General features: G+C 37.0%; 1 protein-coding gene across 1 annotated transcript in view; it reads right to left on the reverse strand.

Annotated features, from left to right (window-relative positions):
- Positions 1–1,214: 1,214 nt before the first annotated feature.
- Positions 1,215–19,530, reverse strand: part of LOC101170611 (short transient receptor potential channel 4) — a 34,232-nt gene continuing 15,916 nt past the window's right edge. Inside the window, exons 6-15 of the mRNA XM_004076298.5 lie at positions 18,113–18,313; positions 7,800–8,145; positions 7,191–7,330; positions 6,890–7,090; positions 6,675–6,796; positions 5,978–6,173; positions 5,694–5,888; positions 5,378–5,419; positions 4,989–5,078; positions 1,215–3,464 (exon numbers count right to left, since the gene is read on the reverse strand). Coding sequence (XP_004076346.1) covers positions 2,763–3,464; positions 4,989–5,078; positions 5,378–5,419; positions 5,694–5,888; positions 5,978–6,173; positions 6,675–6,796; positions 6,890–7,090; positions 7,191–7,330; positions 7,800–8,145; positions 18,113–18,313 — 2,235 coding nt within the window. The 3' untranslated portion in view covers positions 1,215–2,762. The remainder of the gene's footprint in view (positions 3,465–4,988; positions 5,079–5,377; positions 5,420–5,693; positions 5,889–5,977; positions 6,174–6,674; positions 6,797–6,889; positions 7,091–7,190; positions 7,331–7,799; positions 8,146–18,112; positions 18,314–19,530) is intronic.

Raw genomic sequence — 19,530 nt, forward strand, 5'->3', positions numbered from 1 at the left:
TTGTGTCAGGTGTCTGTAATGCTAATAAATATCTTACTAGAACCCTAAACAATAATAATACTTCTTAATTTGTTAACAAAAGTTGTTAATAAATCTTATTAAGCTTATCAACACTGACACATTTGTTAGGCACCTATAATATCAGTAAATGCATCACTAGCATCTTGAAAAATCCTAATAATAATGCTTGTAAATGTGTTAACTAAGTAATTTAATAAACCTTATTAGACTTATTGTACTAATAAATGTCTTACTAACACCCTATAAATTAATTTATAATGCTTGTTAATGTGTTAACAAAGCTTGTTAAAGAATCTTAATATAAAGTGTTACAAACACATTTCATAGGTCCAACTAGAACATTTTGACAGATTTTTGAGACTGGTGTACCACAGAAAATCAATTGGAAGGTCAGTAAGCACCACCAGAGTGAAGGCGAACTGAACTAAAAAGGAGATCTACTATTTTTGAGCAGATTTAAGGATTTTAAATAATATACAGTAAAAAATATAGTAAAGGTTAATTTATAAGCTCTGGTTTAATTTGGATTAGTTACATTTATACATTTCTGGCTGAGATGCGCAACAAACTGTAAAAAGACATTGCATTACTACATTTGCTGCATTGAAATGATCCTATGTGGTACAGGGTGTCTTTTAATTTTGAAAAAAATAATGTGAACATCTGTCAAAGGTTAAAATTATTTCATATTTTGAAAACAGGGTGTTTTCTCTTTATTCCTATGCTAACAGTAACATATCTAGAAATCAGTGGCCTAATTTTATAAAGGGTGAAGTAAGAGTTGGTGATTCCTAGGTTTTGGTCAGTAAGAAATTGACCCAAGTGTTGAAGGTTGCAGACCCCTGTTTTAGGACATAGTGTTGTTTTTTTTAATTGCAGGAATATGGTCCGTTTTTTTTTGTTTTTTGTAAAACAATTCATGTGTGCCAATTGCTTTGCTTGTTAGCAAATAAATGCATTATAGGTTGAAATAAATTAAAATTTAATGCAAATAAGCCCCTCAAAGCAAAAGTCACAATTCACAAAACGTAAATGTTTTACTATTATTTTTCCTTATTGTGTATTTTCTTGGTATCAGGAGCAGATGAAATGTATACTGTTAAAATTTAAAAACATTACATTTTATATATCTTCAATAGTATGTATCAGAAAAACATTTCTTAAAAACTCTTGTTAGAAAAAACGGACAAAAATGACATTTTTTAATGCCTTCTTTATTTTTTTATGCCACTCATTGAAACTACCATTAAATAACAAAAACTGCTAATTGGGTCTGAGTGTTTAAACATGAATAATCTGTTGCATCAAGTGACAGACATTTGTGTTCTCTTCAGTCAAAGCTCAGTTCTGTTAGGGAACATCTGTCACAAACTGACAGCTAACCTTGTTAGAACGATGACTCAAATTGCAAGGTTTTTGCATAGAAAAAACATTGACAGGATGAGAAATTGTTCATGATGACAGCTAAGTGACAGAATGCCAGTGTGAGTCGAATAAAGTGCAGAAACAGACAGTCTAAGGCAGGAAGTCAGGTCAAAAACAACACATCTATTGCTTCAGCGAGCTAAGACAGGAGGATGTTGAAGTGGTGTTGAGATAAAAGGGAAAAGAGGTAGAGAGATTGGTAATAGAGGTTAAACAACAGGATCATCTGAACAGGGATTCACATGTCTGAGAAGATTAAGAGAAAGTGAAACAGATCAAAAGGGAATTCCTATCTATTGAAGGGAATAATTGTTCCCTTTCTTCAATGTAGAGCAGTTAAGACGAGTTTTATCATCTTGGAAAGTTCACACAAACCTGCATTCCGCAATTGCTGCATTTCCTCTGCTAATGTAGTTCACTAACCATTTGGTCTCCCTGAGTCTCTAGAGTCAAAAGTGACCATTCCTTTAGAAACAGCTGCAAGAACTCCAGGGCTTTATTCACACTGCAGGACTTGCTGCACGATTCCCTTGTTATAGTATGGGGTTCACTTTCTGTGGGTAAATAAGGTGAACTGAGGCAGGAAATCAGTGGAGACACTTTACTCCAATTTTCAGTGTTTTTAACATGATCTAGTAGCTTTCTTCTCACAGTGGAGGACATATATGAAGAAAATTAAGCTTAAAATTGCATTTCTGAGTATTTCTTTATTCAAATCATTGTGAATCAAGTTCAGATGAGAAAATGCCATTTGAAAAAGATTGTAATTGTTTCCCAAAAAATACAGTCGGTGGGCCACAAGCTCCCTGCTCCGCTCCATTTACCTGCATTCACCTGCAGACGACTAGATCCATGTACGTCTTTGTTTTTCCTTGTCTAACCTGGCATCTGACTCAAAACTGTACGGCTGGATGGCTCAGATATGGCTCGCCAATTTTTGTTGCACCGGAGTAAACAGAGAGATGATAGGAAGTGGGGAAGGTTTACTCCCCGCCAACAGTCCTGCCCACAACTCAGAGGCAAATTTCTAATGAACTACTGCCGCTCTGCAGAAAATATGTTCTAGAAAACAAAATAGGTTTTGATTATGGCTGAAATTATGGCTATAATCATAATTCAAAGACCACTGGGAACGCTTTTACAATAGATCAAAAGATGATAGGAGTGGGTCTTTAATACTTTTAAATTGTTCAGTCTCTGATCAAAGTATAAAATGAAGGGTTTGTGTTGCTGTTTCCTGCAATGTGAATGCAGCCTTTGTGAGTCTCTTTTTTGGGTCCAACATCTCCTTAACCATCAGGGCTAGTCATTTCTCATCACATCTCATTTGCATCTTCAGTGGTGGATCCTGGCAAGCATTCATCAGCTCCAGAGTCTGTGCAAAGTGGATCTTTATTTCCTTCTGCAGTTTTCTTCTCTTCATTTTTATCAAAGCTGCCCTTCATGCTTGACACCTCTTTAGTTTCTGGAGCCTCATTCTTTCTTTTAATTGCTGGTGGCTCTTTGTCAGTCTTAGCTGCATTTGCAGCCTCCTTGCTCTGTTCATCTGTGTCTGAACCCCCAAAATCTCCCATTTCTTCTGATAAACAGTACATTTCCCTGGAAATTTCCCCTGTGCCTCCTGTGACATCTGTGCCCCCCCAGTGGAGTTTGTGAAACATACCAAAGTCACTATTGTTTTTAGGGTAGTTCCTCCACTGTCTTGACGTCTGGCTGCAGCTGTCGGTTGAGGCCAGAGGCAAGAGGCCATTAAGCAGGCCGTTGGAGGATTCAGGGGGCCTGGGTGAAGCCGACGAGCTGCTTTGCTTTAAAAGGGATGTGGTGATCTTGAACCGGTTTAGTTTTTTCTTCACCTGGCTGATTGCTGGGCAGGTAGAAATCTTGAGCGAGGAATTAGGGTAGGCGAGATTAGAATCCACAGAGCTGCCACTGGCTATTGCACCCTGAAGAGCAGGCTTTCCCGTCTTCATCATGCCCATCACCTCATACCGGAAACTGGAGATGTCCTGCTTTAGCTCCTGTCACACATAAGAACATCAGTCTTTTTATGTTAATAGTAATAGGAAATTTACTTCATCTGGGGTTTATCTATCCAGCTGCATGTAAAACTAAATATAAAACAATTCAAAAGAGCTTGAGCTTTATAAAAAAAAGGCATTAAAACAATTCAAATGCCAAGATAAGTAGGACAGAAACTGTTTTATGCATTTTTAGTTTTAACATGTCTGACAAAATTTAGTTGACATCGAGGAAATATTGTTTTTCCAATTTTCTATTTGTGTAAAGGTTATAGGCATTTTTAACCCTATATAACCATTTGTATCATATTTGATAAATGCATTTCAGAGAACATTGTTTCATTAGCATGATCCAAACTTTTCCTAAAACCCTATTGTGCATAATTTGGACAATATTTGTTTCCCTGTAGTTCATCATCTTTCCACTGGGGGCAGTAGAAGAGCCTTTCATGCTCATTTCAAAATGTCTGCTTCCGCAAAAATATCAAAAGCACTTTTGAAGGGAAAAAGTTTGAAATTTTCAAAACTTTATGGTGAGAATACCTCATCTGTAGTTGTTAATTTCTAAAATGACTACTTCTTGTATTGAAAGAATGCAAAATTTATTGATAATAAATTCTTTAGAAAGAAGTTACACCATGTTAAAATGTGTGGATCAAATTAGAGACAGTAGGTAAATAAGGTGCTTTTTTCCACTCATATCAATATTTTAACATTTCAAACTAACATAGTTTTGAGCAAAAACTTACCAAATTACCCAACATATCATAATTTATACCATCTATATCTCATAAAACTCATATCATAAATTTTATGGATTTAATCAAAGGGTTTAAAAACATCTAAATAAAAATTGGAATTTTCTGTCAATTTTGTGACAGAGTTAAGCCAAGTAATATTCCATAATTTTAAGATCAGTTTAGGTCATATCAGAGAGAAAAAATTAAAAAAAGAAAAAGATTTTTCAATACAACATAACAGCATAGAGATAAATGCTAAGATATGTGTCTTGTGTATTTTACACAAGAAACCTTTGCTTTAACGAAGAGTTTGGAGATTGGATCTGAAACAGCACATCTTAAACTCTTTAACCATGAGAAATCAGAAAAAATATGTAAGTGTCAAAAACTATGAAGCTCGGCTTCATCAGTGTTTCAAGATGTGTTCTTCCCATTTACAAAATGTTTGTCTCCAAAATGTGACTATCAGCTTCTGGAGTTTAAAGTAGAAGTTACAAGACAGGAAAAAGCCTCTTGTGATCTGTTTTGTATGTTTGCAGGTAGATGTGCCTGATGGTGGCTCTTTGCATGTAGTTGCACAAACTAGTTTTTATTGAATATGATCCAGTAACCGATGCAAACAGATAAATAACAGAACAAATAAAAAATGTTCCAGAACAACGTATATTTTTCCCTCTTTGAAATGTTGAGAAATTTTTATTTGTCAGTCACAAATCCATGATGAAATAATTTAATTTAAATGAACTGTTCTAGGTTGGTTTTTGCTTGTGAGACCAAATCCTACCTTAAAGTTGTCTTCAGTTAGTCCCTCTTCTGTCTTTGCATCTCTGATCATGGCAGCCACATAGCGTTTCACCAGGTTCCTTAAAACCTCCTGAATAATACATATAAAATAATAATTATTATTATTATTCTTTGTTTCTCCATAAAAAATGTCACAACATTCTCATGCATTGGGATGAAAAAAAAGTAAAAACTCCTCAGTAAAGGAGGATGATGAGTGTCCTGCTGAGTGTAACTGGCAGCTCTGTTGTCTGTGAGAGTGGAACAGCCCTCCAGTGGCAGATTGAAATTGTGACAGGAAATGCAGTGTGCCCAATGAAACCCAAGCACAACAGCAAGAGGAATATAATATCGTTCATAATGCTGTAGGAAAGATTTACTTTTGTTTACCTGATATTGGTGGTTTGTCCTGAGGTTTTCTGCTGCTCGTCTCTGCAAAAAACATCCAGCAGATTAAAATAAATTGAGATAAAAAGAACCATAAAATGTTATAGACATTACATTTGCAAAATTACCCTTAAAATCTGCGTTTAGTTAATTGTATAATTACAGATTTTTTCTCCTATCTCTACAGTATCTCTACAGCTCTCTAAGACAGAGAAAATTACCTAAGTCAGTTATTGATTATCAGATAATCATTACATTTTCCCAACATATGTATTAATATCTTCAAAATTATGTTGTGTTTGTTTTGGGCCCAACTTACCCCCAGGGTCCCAAAATTTTCTGCACTCTTGAGCCTTGTCCTTTTGCACACTCGCCTCTTGATCCAACACATTAGGTACCAAAAGGATTTGGGGCTGGGAATGATGTTAAAAGGTGTGGGCAAAGTAGCTCCTTCCTCAAAGTAGCTCATCCACAGCTTTGTCCTGGCAAACTTCCACTCAATATCTGCATGATCCTGGAACCACACCAGGACACATTTATAGAGCCTATAGTGTGAAAGTATTGTCATTATTGTGCTTTTGTGCATGTCTCTCTTGTACTCACAGCGATGTGTTGGTAGGAGTTGTTCATCATAGCGATGAGCATGTTGAGAAGCACCACCAGAGATATGACATTGTAAGTTCCAAACATGGTGGCACCAACAAACTCAGTGAACTGGTGGTCTGCATCCACGTTCGTCACGTAGAGGCTGATAAGGCCAAAGATGGACCAGAAAAGAGACTGTAGTGTCTCAAACAACCTGCAAGTCAAAGATATGGGAACATGTAACTCCTTTAAATAATGACCAAAATGGAAATCAGGAAACATAACACCCTTAAAGACCAACTCTGATCATATTTTGATCTATTCAAAATCCCCCCAAAACAGTGTCATTTTCAAGGACATAGTTTCTGCAGATCGGCAGGACTTCATTAGAAATTTGCCTCTGAGTTATGGGTAGGACTGTTGGGACAGAGCAACCCCACCCCATTTCCCTCCCTGTTGCCGAAAACTTGGAGCAAGAAGCTTGTGGCCCGCCCAATGTATTTTCTTCATTAAAAATTTTCTCTTTTTCAAACTGCATTTTTTCATCTGCTCCTGATTCACAATGATTTGAAAAAAGAATAATCAGAAATTGAATTTTAAGCTTAATTTTCTTCACACATGTCCTTTATCATCAGAAAAAGGCCACAAGAACATGCTAAAATCCCATTTTTTATTGGAGTGGGTCTTTAAAGATGAGAATCTTATGATAACTCACGAAGAGAAAGCGTTGTTCTGTTCCACACAGCGAATGCCTTTACATTTCCCTCTCTCATCTGAAGCCTTTGTCTCATAGTAAAAGTACAGCTGGTTCAGCCCGTTAGCAAAAGCCAGCAGAACCTGCAGGAAAATGCATCAAATGTCCAATTTTATGATACTTCTTGTATTCCTTTTGAATGATCTGGAATTGTGTGCAAGGGTTTGTTAGTTCACCAGACAGTAGATGAAGAGGAACTTAAGGATGTCCAGCAGCATTCGCCCAAGAGAGATCTGCAGAGGTCCCAGGTGTGAGTTAGCTGTGAAGAGCGAGATGAGGCGCAGGGAACTGAAGATGTTTGCTATGGCAAACAAGGCCTCAGCTACTAAAGTAGGATGCCACATTTCCCACTGGTTCCTCGGTTTAGTTCCACTGTACTGTAAGTAAAAAGTAAAACGTCATTTAAAGCGGAAATGCTGGAAAAACTAGGTGTAATTTGGATGATTTGATTCACATTATGTACAGGTACATGGCTACCTTTGTGTAGGCTACAATCTTAAGGGAGATGGTGGCCAGGTATAGAGAGTTCATCACAAAGTCCATCAGGTTCCACCAGTCATGGATGTAGTCTTGAAATCCACCATCCCACATTTGCTTGATCTCTGCCCAAATGAATCCTAACAAGTACATCAACATAAAAATGTTGAATCCCACTAGTTGGAAAGAAGATTTATTGATAAACTGGTCTAAAGGTGCAGCTCACATAGCCTCTTATGAAGCACAATTTAAGTTTCTACGGTCCTTCAGCTTGTCAGAAGTCATTGCTCTGTCTCCCCCTCTGGTCACCAGCGGGACCAGTCTTTACAGTACTTCCTCTCCCAGCAACCCCAGATTTCAGTTTCTGAGTGCTGCACACCTCTGATCAAAAACTTACCAAATCACCAAACATATAATTATCTATTTTTCATTAAAACATTTATGTTTTTTCTGTGGATTTCATTAAAGGGTTTTTAAATTTAGAAAATTTTGAATTTTCTCCTAATTGTTTGATATTGTGGGCTTTAAAGGGCAAAGTTGTGTCTCCTTCCAACATTTGAGAAAGCTAAGCAAAATATTTGAATAGAAAAAGAAAATTCTTCCACTCACCCAGCACCCATGGCAAGATCATCCACTCCACGGTGGTTGGTGCTGGTCCCTGCCTGTTCTGCCGGTCTTGCTCTGTGGCAACAATGTGCTGGGAGGCAAGAAGCAGCAGGAACAGGAACGTCAGGTAGGATGCTGTGTGGCAGATAAACTTGATGAAGGGCTTGCGGATGAAGTTGCCATAGCGGCTCTTAGGAGCGATGAGGTAGCAGAAAGCAAACAGAGGGAAGAGGAGGCCAATGAAGACGCAAGTGATTAATTTTCCTGCCCAGTGGCGCCGCCTCCAGCCCGGAAACTCGTCGTACCATCTGGACGCCAACAACTGTTGACAATTAGGCTGGGCTACAAACTATTAAAAATAAAAGATAAAAGAAAAGAGGGCGTTAGTCTTTACATTTTTTTTCATAGAAACAGATGTGGATACAGAGCAACATTTATTATGTCTCATGCACTACAGCTGTATTTAAGGTCACTATATGACACAGCAATCTCTGCCTGAAGCTGTTTCTACTTCACCAGACCAGAGTAACATCGTGACATCAAGCCAAAATGGACACCAATAAAGAGCTTTAGCTAACGGCAGCAAAACAAACTAATGAGGTGCTGGTGAAGCCTGAAAACGAAGGGCTTCCACCGATAACTACTTTCCAACGTATCTGATCTGACATTAAATAAAATGATCAATAGCTGAGTACAGGATAAAACAAATACATTCAAAAACATATTTCCACAAGTTCACATATTGAAAAATCATGATGTCGAGACTTTATTTCAGTCTTTCTTTGAGGGTAGGAGCCAAATTTGTTTCCATGGAAACTACAATTAATAATCTGTTTTGAGGTATGCAGCCCAGAGCTCACATTTCCGTACTTTAACAACGTTAGTGTCAGACAACGTGAGCGGAAAAATGATAGAAATAAAGGACAGGACACAGAGAAGACATTTCTATAATTTTGAAGTGATGTTTATTCTTTCTCACTGGGTTCCTTTATTTCAAGATACACAAAGACAGAACCTCTGCAATTGATTTTTTGGTTCAACATCCTAAAGATTATGTCTTATATATAATAAATACAATGTGACCAAGCCTTTTTAGCTCTCATCTTCAGTCACATTCAGTAAAAAATGACACACTTCACATCAAACAGTGATAGTATAACAAGCCATTGTTTAAAAATGTGTGGCAGTTTTGAGCTACATTGGGTTACTCTCATCCATTTAAATCAAATCTGTTTTGTCACATATAAGTGACTTTTTTTTTGGCTCAGACAAGCAGTTTATAAAGAAGTCACTTGTTCATTTGTACCTTTAAGTTCTTAATAGTAAAAAATAAACTTTTTGCTTTATGTTTTAATAAACACTGACAATGAAAGGAAGGAGAAAAAAAAACATTACCAGAATTACCGGATTAATTAAATTAGAAAAAAAGTAAATTTTCATCTTCATTGGGAATAATGAAGTGCACATTTTTCAAAATCTAATCAGAGCAAAGGATTTTAATTGGCACACACACGCCCTTACATTTCAGTCACAGTTCATTTCAGTACTTCTGTTCTTTTCTACAGTGAATGCTGAAACAAGGTAAGCATCAAGATGCCGCTGCCCTACTTTTACCTGTCACAACTACTTAAAAAACCTGTTGAGGGAAAGTGCCAAATTTGCCCGAGGTGGCTCTTTCACACAACTTGAGTCCGACTGGAGAAGTGTCTCCCCACATGCCGCTTCTGAACTCACAGCCGTCCCTAAGTGCCAGGAAAGTACTTCTTTGCTTTGCAAGTGCAGAGCATCCTTTGGGTGAAGACATGTTTGCCTGCAGTTACCAACATAAAAGGTGTGCTAAACTATTCTCCCCTACTTTTGAAAACACACTTACAAGCTCAAAACTTTGCATTTTTTGTTGGTTTTGCCATATTCTAAAATAAGGAGGTTCTTTTTTTTCATTGCTCGTAAAGCTTTCAGCAACATAAATGTATCATGGCATTTTTAATCACTGGCTTTATGCTTTCTATAAATCTGTACTCTTTTTATAGAAAGACCTTTGGCTTGGAGTCAGTATCTATATTCAGCACCTGTTGACCTATTAAATCAAAATCCACCCACACAGAAAGAAAATATGCTAACACCTCCTCATGACACATGCATTTCTTGATTTTTGAATACACCCACAAACTGATCACACTGTATGTCACCTTCTATGCAACTGAACTAACTAACTCCTACATCAGTATGCAAATAATTTAAGTGTGGGTCTTTTTCATCTAAAATTCGTAAACATGTGAACGATATCTTTATTTAAAAGGAATTCCGTAAAAATGTTTTTTAAAAACTTATAGACTTATTAGTGTTAGTTAAAATTTCATCTGTTTTGTGTTTTAGATGTATGAAAATGGAATTCCTTGAGCACTTTTACGTATTTTTCTTTTTAAACTGATATAAGGCAATGAAAGCTGTTCCAAGCCTATATTTTCACTGTATACAAAAGATTGTCTTACACACACACACACACACACACATATGCTGCATTCATGAGGAAAATTTAAATAAAATAAAACAAGAAAATTTTGTTTGCATTTGGCAAAAACTGGTTTGTGCACAGAAAAGGCAATAGCTATATAAAAATATCTGCATTTGCAAACAGCTGCAGTCATGTGCCTTTTCTGCAAAATTAAAAGCAAAATCACATCATGAAGTTGTCAAAGCTGCACAGAACAGCCTGTACCTTGCTGATTGATAAATGCCTGAATAGATTTTAAGACATCCATGGATAGTTTGGGGGGAACAAATAAAAAGTTAAGAGGATGAGAAGCCAATTATGACAAGAAACCTTTATAAAGTCAGAGTGCATAAACATGTACTTGCTGTTCCTCTCTTTTTCTTCCCATTATTGCAGTGCATGGTGATATAGATTAGAAACTATATATATATATATATAACAAAAAATACACAGCTCCATGTATCTTGATCACATTCTAAATTTGCAGAACTGGAACTATAATTGTTAATTATGTCGGAATATTTCCCATTTTTTACATTGCATATGATAACATTTATTTATAATTAGTAATTTTTGTTATTTAATAATTGACTTTGACACTCTAGAGCGCAGAACTGAATGCACTAATGGTTTTCCAAAACAAAGGAAGGATCTTGCAGTGTAATTTCCTTTCAAACATGTTGAGACTCCAAATTGCAATTTTATGAGAAATCACAAGGGGGCAAAGTGAAACTGCAGCATATGATATCAATAGGTTCCCCTTGATCCCCTCTTCAAACATTTAGGAGACATCCGGCTTCTTCTTTTATGTCACGCTGTGGTTTCTGCGTGAGTAACCTGACTATCTCTTTTCTATAGGAGGATCGGTGCAAATGGGAGTAATCGACTGTTGAAACTGTTCAGTGAAGCTAAGGGGGGCAATAAGCAATCCAATGTTATTATGTTCCTGATAATATTTATCTGATTTGGCCTCCTGCTGCATGAAAGCACGGATTGCTCTGTGAGCCAGGCTTTTAACTGGAAGCCTGTGGAGATTTGTCTTCTGATCATTATGAGCTGCCTTTCAAAACCCTGAGAGCACAGCAGCAGCAAAGCAGAAAACAAACAAAGATGTGACAATAAAACCTTGGGAAACAAACAGGTGTTTGCACACACTGCACACAGCACAAAAGGGTTAAGCAGAGAGCTGTTCTTTATTTTACCGAAGGTCCAAAATGGCCTTTTTGTGAGTCACGGCAACTCTCATGCACAGCCTGTAATATTAAATTGAAAAAAAAAAGCACTTATTGGTTGAGTACCAGATTGATTTCAAGTGTTTTAGCATTATTCTCCAAAATTTAAAAGAGCAAGACAGAGATCACGGTATGAAAATGAAAAAAAAAGACAATAATATGCACAACTTCCTCTCTGTAATGATAAGCCTTTTAAATACCTGACCCCTCTTGCACATGCTGTTATAGTTATTATGTGTCTAAGAAAATTATTCTATCATCTCATAGTGAAACATGTCACATTGTGGCAAAGAGACAGAAGCAAAAAAACGCAGCTATAGGGTCAGCTCATTTAATACATTTTAAATGGAATCCTAAAATGGTGTGCGGGTCAAAATTGTCCCTTTTTTAAGTGTGAAAATGAGAAAATTTGGACCCAACACAATATAAGATGCAATAGAGGTTCAGATCTACCACACCAGACAAGACCCAAGGTGTAAACTGTGAAAAGAGGCGCCTGAAAAAATCCAGCACATAACTGCAGGGTGTAAGATGCTGGCAAGGAAAGCATACATGGAGCACCACAATCAAGTGGCTGGAATAATATACAGGAACAGGTGTGCAGAATATGAACTGGAAACCCCAAGGTCAAAATGGGAAACACCTCCGAAGGTTGTAGAGAATGAGAGGGCAAAGATCCTGTGGGACTTCCAGATCCAGACTGATAGGATGATAATGGCGAACCAGTCACACATTGTAGTGGTGGATAAAGAACAGAGGAAAGCCGTTGTGGTGGATGTGGCAGTGCCAAGCGATGGGAACATCAGGAAGAAGGAACATGAGAAACTGGAGAAATACCAGGGACTCAGAGAAGAACTGGAGAAAGCATGGAAAGGGAAGGTGACAGTGCTACTCTTTCACATCAAGAGAAACAGGCAGAGTTTGGACAACTGGTAAGAGTTTCATCTTAGCTCTAATATGTTCAGCTAAAGGAAAGCCCTGGGGAAAAGCCACAACATGTTTGTGTGTTCCAGCAACACTCCAGTGAAAAGAAAGTGTAGGACATGTGTCAAACTCAAGGCCCGCAGGCCAAATGTGGCCCGCCATGTCATTTTATGTGGCCCGCGAGAGACATAAAAGTTTTTAATTTCTTAAAATAAAAAATAAAATTTGGTGAGTTTTTATTCACATCTAGGGGGAACCTGACTTAAAATATCAGATAGGACTTAAACACTGTCCATATGACCTAACCTGATAGAATCCAATGTAAAAGGATTTATGCTAAAGTAACAAGCAAACGTTTGTTTTCTATGTAACTGTAATTGTCACTTTAAAAAGTTATAGTAAATAAATAAGGAGTTATTTAACATTAAGGAGTAGTTACATTTATTTTTCATTACATTTAGTTACATGTATAAGTTATTTCTGGCCCTATGCTGATGTGGCCCTCAGTGAAAATGAGTTTGACACCCCTGCTGGAGGAGATGGAGAGACACACAGAGATCTAAGCACCCTCCCTTGAAAGGTTGACCCAAACTGAGGTTTTGGGTGCTTATTGCAACACCTCAGATTACATTTATAACATTAACATTATTTATTTTTATTATTAGGCCTACATTTTTTCTAAAAGAACTGTATTCTCAAACAAACATTACCAGAAAATATAAAAAATCCTTTTTTGTTAAGTTTTTTCTGACTGATTAAAGACAAAGACATAATAAAAAACAAGTATAAAATGGACCTGGACCCAATGATGGTACTCATGGAAATGAATAAAATATTATTTGATGTTAAGGTGTGTCCTCTAATTGTCTTAAACAATGTCTTCAATCTTGCAATCAGTCAAATCTGCCAATTTAAAGTGTTACAATAATCACTTATGACACGTTGTGCCACACTAGACATGAAGAGGAGAGTTCCTGGTACTACAGATGGACTTATAAAGAAGTTTAAAGTCCAGAGGACTGTAGTCCATTTGTCTGTATAGGTGGCCACAAGAAGAAAGCTGATGACAGTGAACTTCAAGGTTCGTTCGTCACTTTTGAGCCAAGTTAGACATTCTGTTAGGAGACTGATGAAGTAGCTGCACAAGTTGCAGGACAGCACCTGAGTGTCCGCCTGAGTTTTGTTTTTTCTAATCTCAGTCCATCAGCAGTGTCCATTGTTTTCATGTCCACCTTTTATATACACACCCATACACACAAATGAATCCCTCACATTTCACCACACTATATGGTTAGTTTTGTTTGAATCTAAGGGTGCACACTTGGTTTTAAATAGAATTATACTCACCGTCAAGCTCTTTCCACCACAAATTTCCAAACGGGAGCATTGTACACATCACCATACAAATACATATACATTTGCTACTAGAAACAAGAAGTGACATCACATGTCAAATTCAGACCCATTTTTTTCTTAAAAATAAATCATGGGTATTTTATCACAAACCAAGTGGACCACAAAATCCATTACTGATATGTTTCTGTTACACTGATGTCACCATGGGTTCTTATGGGTCTTTTTCTTTTGGACCAAGAGTTTTCTGCACTGCATTTACAATTTACAAGGTTAAAGTAGTAATTTGACTTGAAAAAAATTGTTTTGTTAAATGGCCTATGGAAGGGGCTAGGTCTTATACAAGAGGAGAACTTTTTCCAGTGCCAGAGAAAGCGTTGTTGGTTATAGTGGTGGCCATGAGCTCTCCCAGAAACTGTAACTGTAAGCTTTGTTTTGTTTGCGACAAAATCTTGTTTTTTTCTTCATTTCTGGCTGTGCCGTAATTTTTTTTTTGGTCAATTTTACAACGTTAAGAAGAACATCAGACAAAGCACACCTCTGTCAAAACAAATCCTGAAAAAGCGAGTCTAGAATTCTCAACAACACATATTCACCAGCGACACAGCTCCTGGGAGAGTGTCCTTTGGAAAAGTGACACAAATGTGTGTTTGGGGAAGGCCCATTGACGACATGCTTAAGCAAAAAGGAAGCTTAGCAAAAGATGAATTTTGTCTACTCTGTGAAATTGCTTCTTTTTATCTGGAATTGGATGTTTTTCATCCAAGCGTCTATTACTGCCATGGTTCACCATAACAAAACCAAGACAAAGGACAGCAGTAACCTCCCTGCGGAAGAAAAAAAATCCATGGAGGCAATGCTAGGTGGTCTTTATCTGGTCTTTACAAGCTGCAGCCAGTCAAGCCTCTTAACTTGTGGATCAGCCCCAGTTAGAGGCGGGGGTGGGGGGGGTGGGGGGTGCAGAATAAAATCTTGTCCATCAAAGGATAGAGTGAATAAGCTGCTTGTGTGAAAGCTTTGGCGCAGACTTTTTGTCACTAACTTCCCAACAGGATAATGACCAAAACAGCTAAAAATGACTAAGCACAAAAATAAATATTTCCTTCGAAGATGCCTGATCTAAATACTGTTTGTTAAATATCTGTAGGTGGAGTTGAAACATGAAGAAAACAACCGGAGACGATTTGAGCCATTTTCTCATGAGGAGTTACCCAAAGTACCTGTTGACAGGTGCTAAAATCATTTGATTGCACTGATTACCTGAAAAGGTTAAGTGCCATCACGCATGTCTGTTTCCTTCTTTTATTTCTTAAAGTCATTCTGCTTAACCGCCTGATTATTTTATATTAATGTCTAGCATTTATTTTTCTTTTTTTGTTTACTTTTTTGAGTAATCAAACCGGCCATTGTTCTGTATTTCTCTTTCAATAAAAGGGTAACTACAATTTTCCAAAGGTTTGTATTTAATTGGGCAATTTTAACTGCAACATTTTAAGCTGCAAAACAGCAAAATAGTTGATTGGATTCAAATGAAGAAAATGTTATAATATCTCATCGCAATGATTTATCTTTCTGGAAAAAAAGGATCTCTTACAAGTCAAGGTGACTGAAACATTTATCATTTGAAAAGGGCAGCTGAGTGGATCGTTACCCACAAGTTGACGCACTCCCCTCCATCAAAGTCTTGGTGAAATCGAACAATGTTATGGATAGAAAGCAATAAAAAAGAATACTGGGACATTTCCTGGATAATTAAAACAGAAGCTGCTTTGAGGCGCATCTGTGGCACAAGCAGCAACAGGAGCAAAGATTGTTTACTCTGTGCCAAATAAAGGATTTACTGTCAAAAGCTGAGAGGATTGTGAAAGGACAGAAAACTGCACGTCATCCACCTGTGTGCTTGAACTATCTCCAGTTGTGATGACCCAAAAATCTCATCTGGCAACACATGTGTTGCTCATAAGCAACATCTTGAAAGAAAAAAATATTGTCGTGAACTGAGACTCACTTAAAAACCGCTGGAGCCGCTAGCAAAAAGAGCTAAATTAAATATGAGCTGCTCTTGGGAGCGATGCCCCAGCTTCATCATCTTGGCTGCATCATTCTATTCAGAAGATCTCTGCATTACAATATTAGTTTAACCCAAGTTTTGGTCTTTAGCCAGGCAATCATTTTTTAAGTAAATCAAAGATGATTAAATTGGCACGCATTCCAGTGAGCACTGACCAAATGTGAATTGTTTAATACTATTTAAATACATGTTTAGTAATTTGTAACAATTACAGGAACAAAAGTGATAACAAGTTTGGTGTAATTAACTTAAAATTGTTTCGAAGAGGAATCTTTGTTTTATTTTTCAAGCAGAACAGTTATGCAGAATGTGCAACATTTAACATTTTTTGCAGGTTTTCCATGTAAATATTGATCAAATACTTTTTAAACTCTTCTGTCCATAAGAAAACATTTCTGTTATACAACAAAACTGAAGAATTAAATCAGTAGAGCTGTGTTTTGGCTGATATGTTCATAACTGATTATGGGATTTAAAATGCAATTCATGTTCTTTAACACATTTGTTCCATATTGATTTACCTCCCTGTGAGATTTTTAAACTATACTGTAAACATAATGAGTGCTTAAATGCCAAAGGTTTTCCTAGTTTTCACACCTTCACATGACCTAATAGGAAGCTGGAAATGCTGCAGAGTGACTTGGCTCCATCCTAGATAATGAAGCCCATTAAAAGGTTCTGGTCTGGCTTTTTAGCAGGTCACTGCAGTTCTGTAGATTTATTTGCTAATTCTTTTTCACACTTACACAGAAAAGTGAAAAGAAGACCAGTTTCTGTCAGACGATTACAATGAAGTATTTGTCGCTTCAGACGATATGGTGGTTTATGGTGGTTACAAAAATCAAGACAATTTTATGAGAAAAATAAAGTATGCAAAAAGATAGGTGAGTCTATGGATTCAGAGTTTAACTGTTGTCATGGGAACCAGGGATGATGCTCTACAGAAAGACAACTGCCTTGTTCCCGGCCAAAGCATTAGATTGTTCTAGGTTTGGGGCTGATGTCACTCTGCATATCATGAGTTTTAGGTATTTCTCTTGTGTCTACCTCATGCTGAGAATGGTGCATGCAATATCCTGCAAAGAATCCCTTTTTTTGTCACACTCCAAGGGAACAACTAAACTATAAAAAGTTAAAGTTGTAGGTGATCACTAACTTATAGCTGAAATATGAAATTTTCCCCAAAAAATCTGTAGTTCAGCCCGTGTAGGTTTAGCTTGAACCTATTTTCCAACTTGTTTGAAATACTTAAGGTGTGCTATACACTTTAGCTCTCTTCTGTGCATTGAGCACATGATAATGCATGTGAACTGCGCAACAAATTGCTTGACTAAAAAAGTAATAATACATAAGACTGAACAACTGGATCTAGTTTGGAGCCATAAACCCACAGCACACAAAAGCTCTGCTGATATTTTCAAATAAAGCCAGTAAATTTATTTTTCTAATTAAGGAGTTTTTTCTTAGTAAAAGCAGCACATTTATGCCGACTGCAGTGTTTTAATCTCAGTAAATTGCTTGCAGATAGTTTTCTCTTTTTTTAACTTTGTGATAATTCTTGAAAAAAAAACTCCTTCTTAATCTTAAAGCCATTGCATGCAGATGCCATAAATTGTCATCGTTACTTGCGACTGGTTTTATAGAAACTTTCAAAAAAAATGTATTTGTGGAATTATTTTAAAGCATTGTATGTTTTAATGTGTAGCTATGATCTCAAAATGGACTGAATTTCTTCTAAAACACTTCTAGTAATTGAATTCAAGGCTCTCCATACTATTGGGAAAGCTGGCCAAAAAAGGGAAGATAAAAATTTAGCAGAAATGTGTGTGAGGGTTTGAGCTGATGTTAATCTAACATCGTTGGGGCTTGTATTGACTCCAGGGAGAGGAGTTTGACTTGCTCTGGCAGAAGCTTCAGGGTTGGCAATGATCCTGAAACAAAAAAGGCTGAATATTGCCTGAGGCAGACTGCTTTGAAAGTGGCCTGACTGTATCACAGGGAAACCCAGTAAGAAATAATGAAAATGAGTACTCTTATTTCCCCTATTACAAAGTCTGTGACAGTGACTGTACTGCAGATATGAGAGGAGGCAGACACTGTGGAGTAATTCTAAAAACTAAAAGAAAGAAAAGGAAAAAAACAAAATTTTCCTCCAAATTTTTCCTCCAATTGTTTCTGAGAACTTTATTTTTTGTTTGGTTTAATTAAGGTCCTAAATTTCTCATAGTTCTGTTCTACTCACCTCTTTTTGGTGGTACTTGATCGCCAGTTTCAGTCTCGCAAGTTCGTTGTTCCCCTCATCGTCTAATAAATTGATGTCATCTCTGTAGTTTAGAATCATCTCCAGCTCTCTGGAGCTCCTGGTTTGATCCAGAAGATCCTTGGCAAACTGTTTGCACTGCTGAGACAACTCCTCATACTCTGACTTAAACTCGTTTTCAACCTGGAAGTGGAAGAGAATACAAAGTAGGATATTGCATCACAAAGACATGTATTCAGTGACAGCTGTTTTATGATGCGGTTTAAAAATGTGCCACAGCGTTCTGTGAAAAAAAGATTTCTTATAAAATAAATAGGAAACTTTCTTAACTCAAATGAGGTGTGAAATATTATTTTTGGTTTCAAAATAAAGATGTCCGCCAAATATGTGTTGTGGTTTTAAATTCCATCTGTCTTATCCATTAAGCTGAAGGCTTAATTTGATTCAAAGCGTTTCAGTGGCCCTTTTGGAGAGTTTATTTATTTATTTCTTACAAAGTTGCATGTAACTTCATCACAGGATGTGTCCCCAATCCCTGAATGTAAACTTCTTCAAACATCAAAACATTATTTTTGCCCCAGTTCTTTTTATTATAAATATTTTAACAGAGTGACCGTTTACTTTTAAGTAGCTGTTTTTATATATTAAAAATATATACAGCTACATTTAAATTTGAACTCAAAAAAATATTTTGGCTCCCTAAAGTCCTCAATTTTTGAAGTTAAGAAAACAAGCAGTTTATGTGCTTATGTTTCTTCATTTATTGTTTTTGATATTTTTAACGGCATTTTTCCGATGATGGAGGACATATAAAAAGAAAACTAAGCTAAAAATTGCATTTCTGAGTATTTTTTTTATTCAAAACGTTGTGAATCAGGGGCAAAAGAAAAAATGCAGCTCAAAAATAAGCGCATTTCTTCTTTCTCTTTCGGCTTTTCCCATCAGGGGTCGCCACAGCGAAAAAACCTCTCCTTTGTGGATGAGTCACATGCCCTTCCTGATGTATTCCTCTCAATTTATCCAGGCTTCATCCGGGCACAGAAGCAGAGAAGGGAATAGGGAGCAGCCCGGATTCCAACCCTGATTTCACGGACGGAAGGTGCCGCAAACCAGCACGAGCTAAACCGGCTCCAAAAATGAGCGTATTTGTGACATATAAAATGTGCTGGGCGGGCCACTGCACAAGCAATGGGGAGGGGTTGGGGGGCGGGGTTGCTATATACCAACAGTCCTGCCCACAACTCAGAGGCAAATTTCTGATGAACTCCTGCCGCTCTGCAGAATCTATGTCCAGGACACAGATTTTTGGATTTTGGCTAAAACTGGCATTATCATAATATAAAAAACACTGGGAATGCTTTTACAATAGTTCTAAAGATGATTGGAGTAGGTTTTTAAAC

The sequence above is a fragment of the Oryzias latipes genome, chromosome 14 (assembly GCF_053564925.1).
Source record: "Oryzias latipes strain Hd-rR chromosome 14, Olatipes_Hd-rR_3.1".
Lineage (NCBI taxonomy): Eukaryota > Metazoa > Chordata > Actinopteri > Beloniformes > Adrianichthyidae > Oryzias > Oryzias latipes.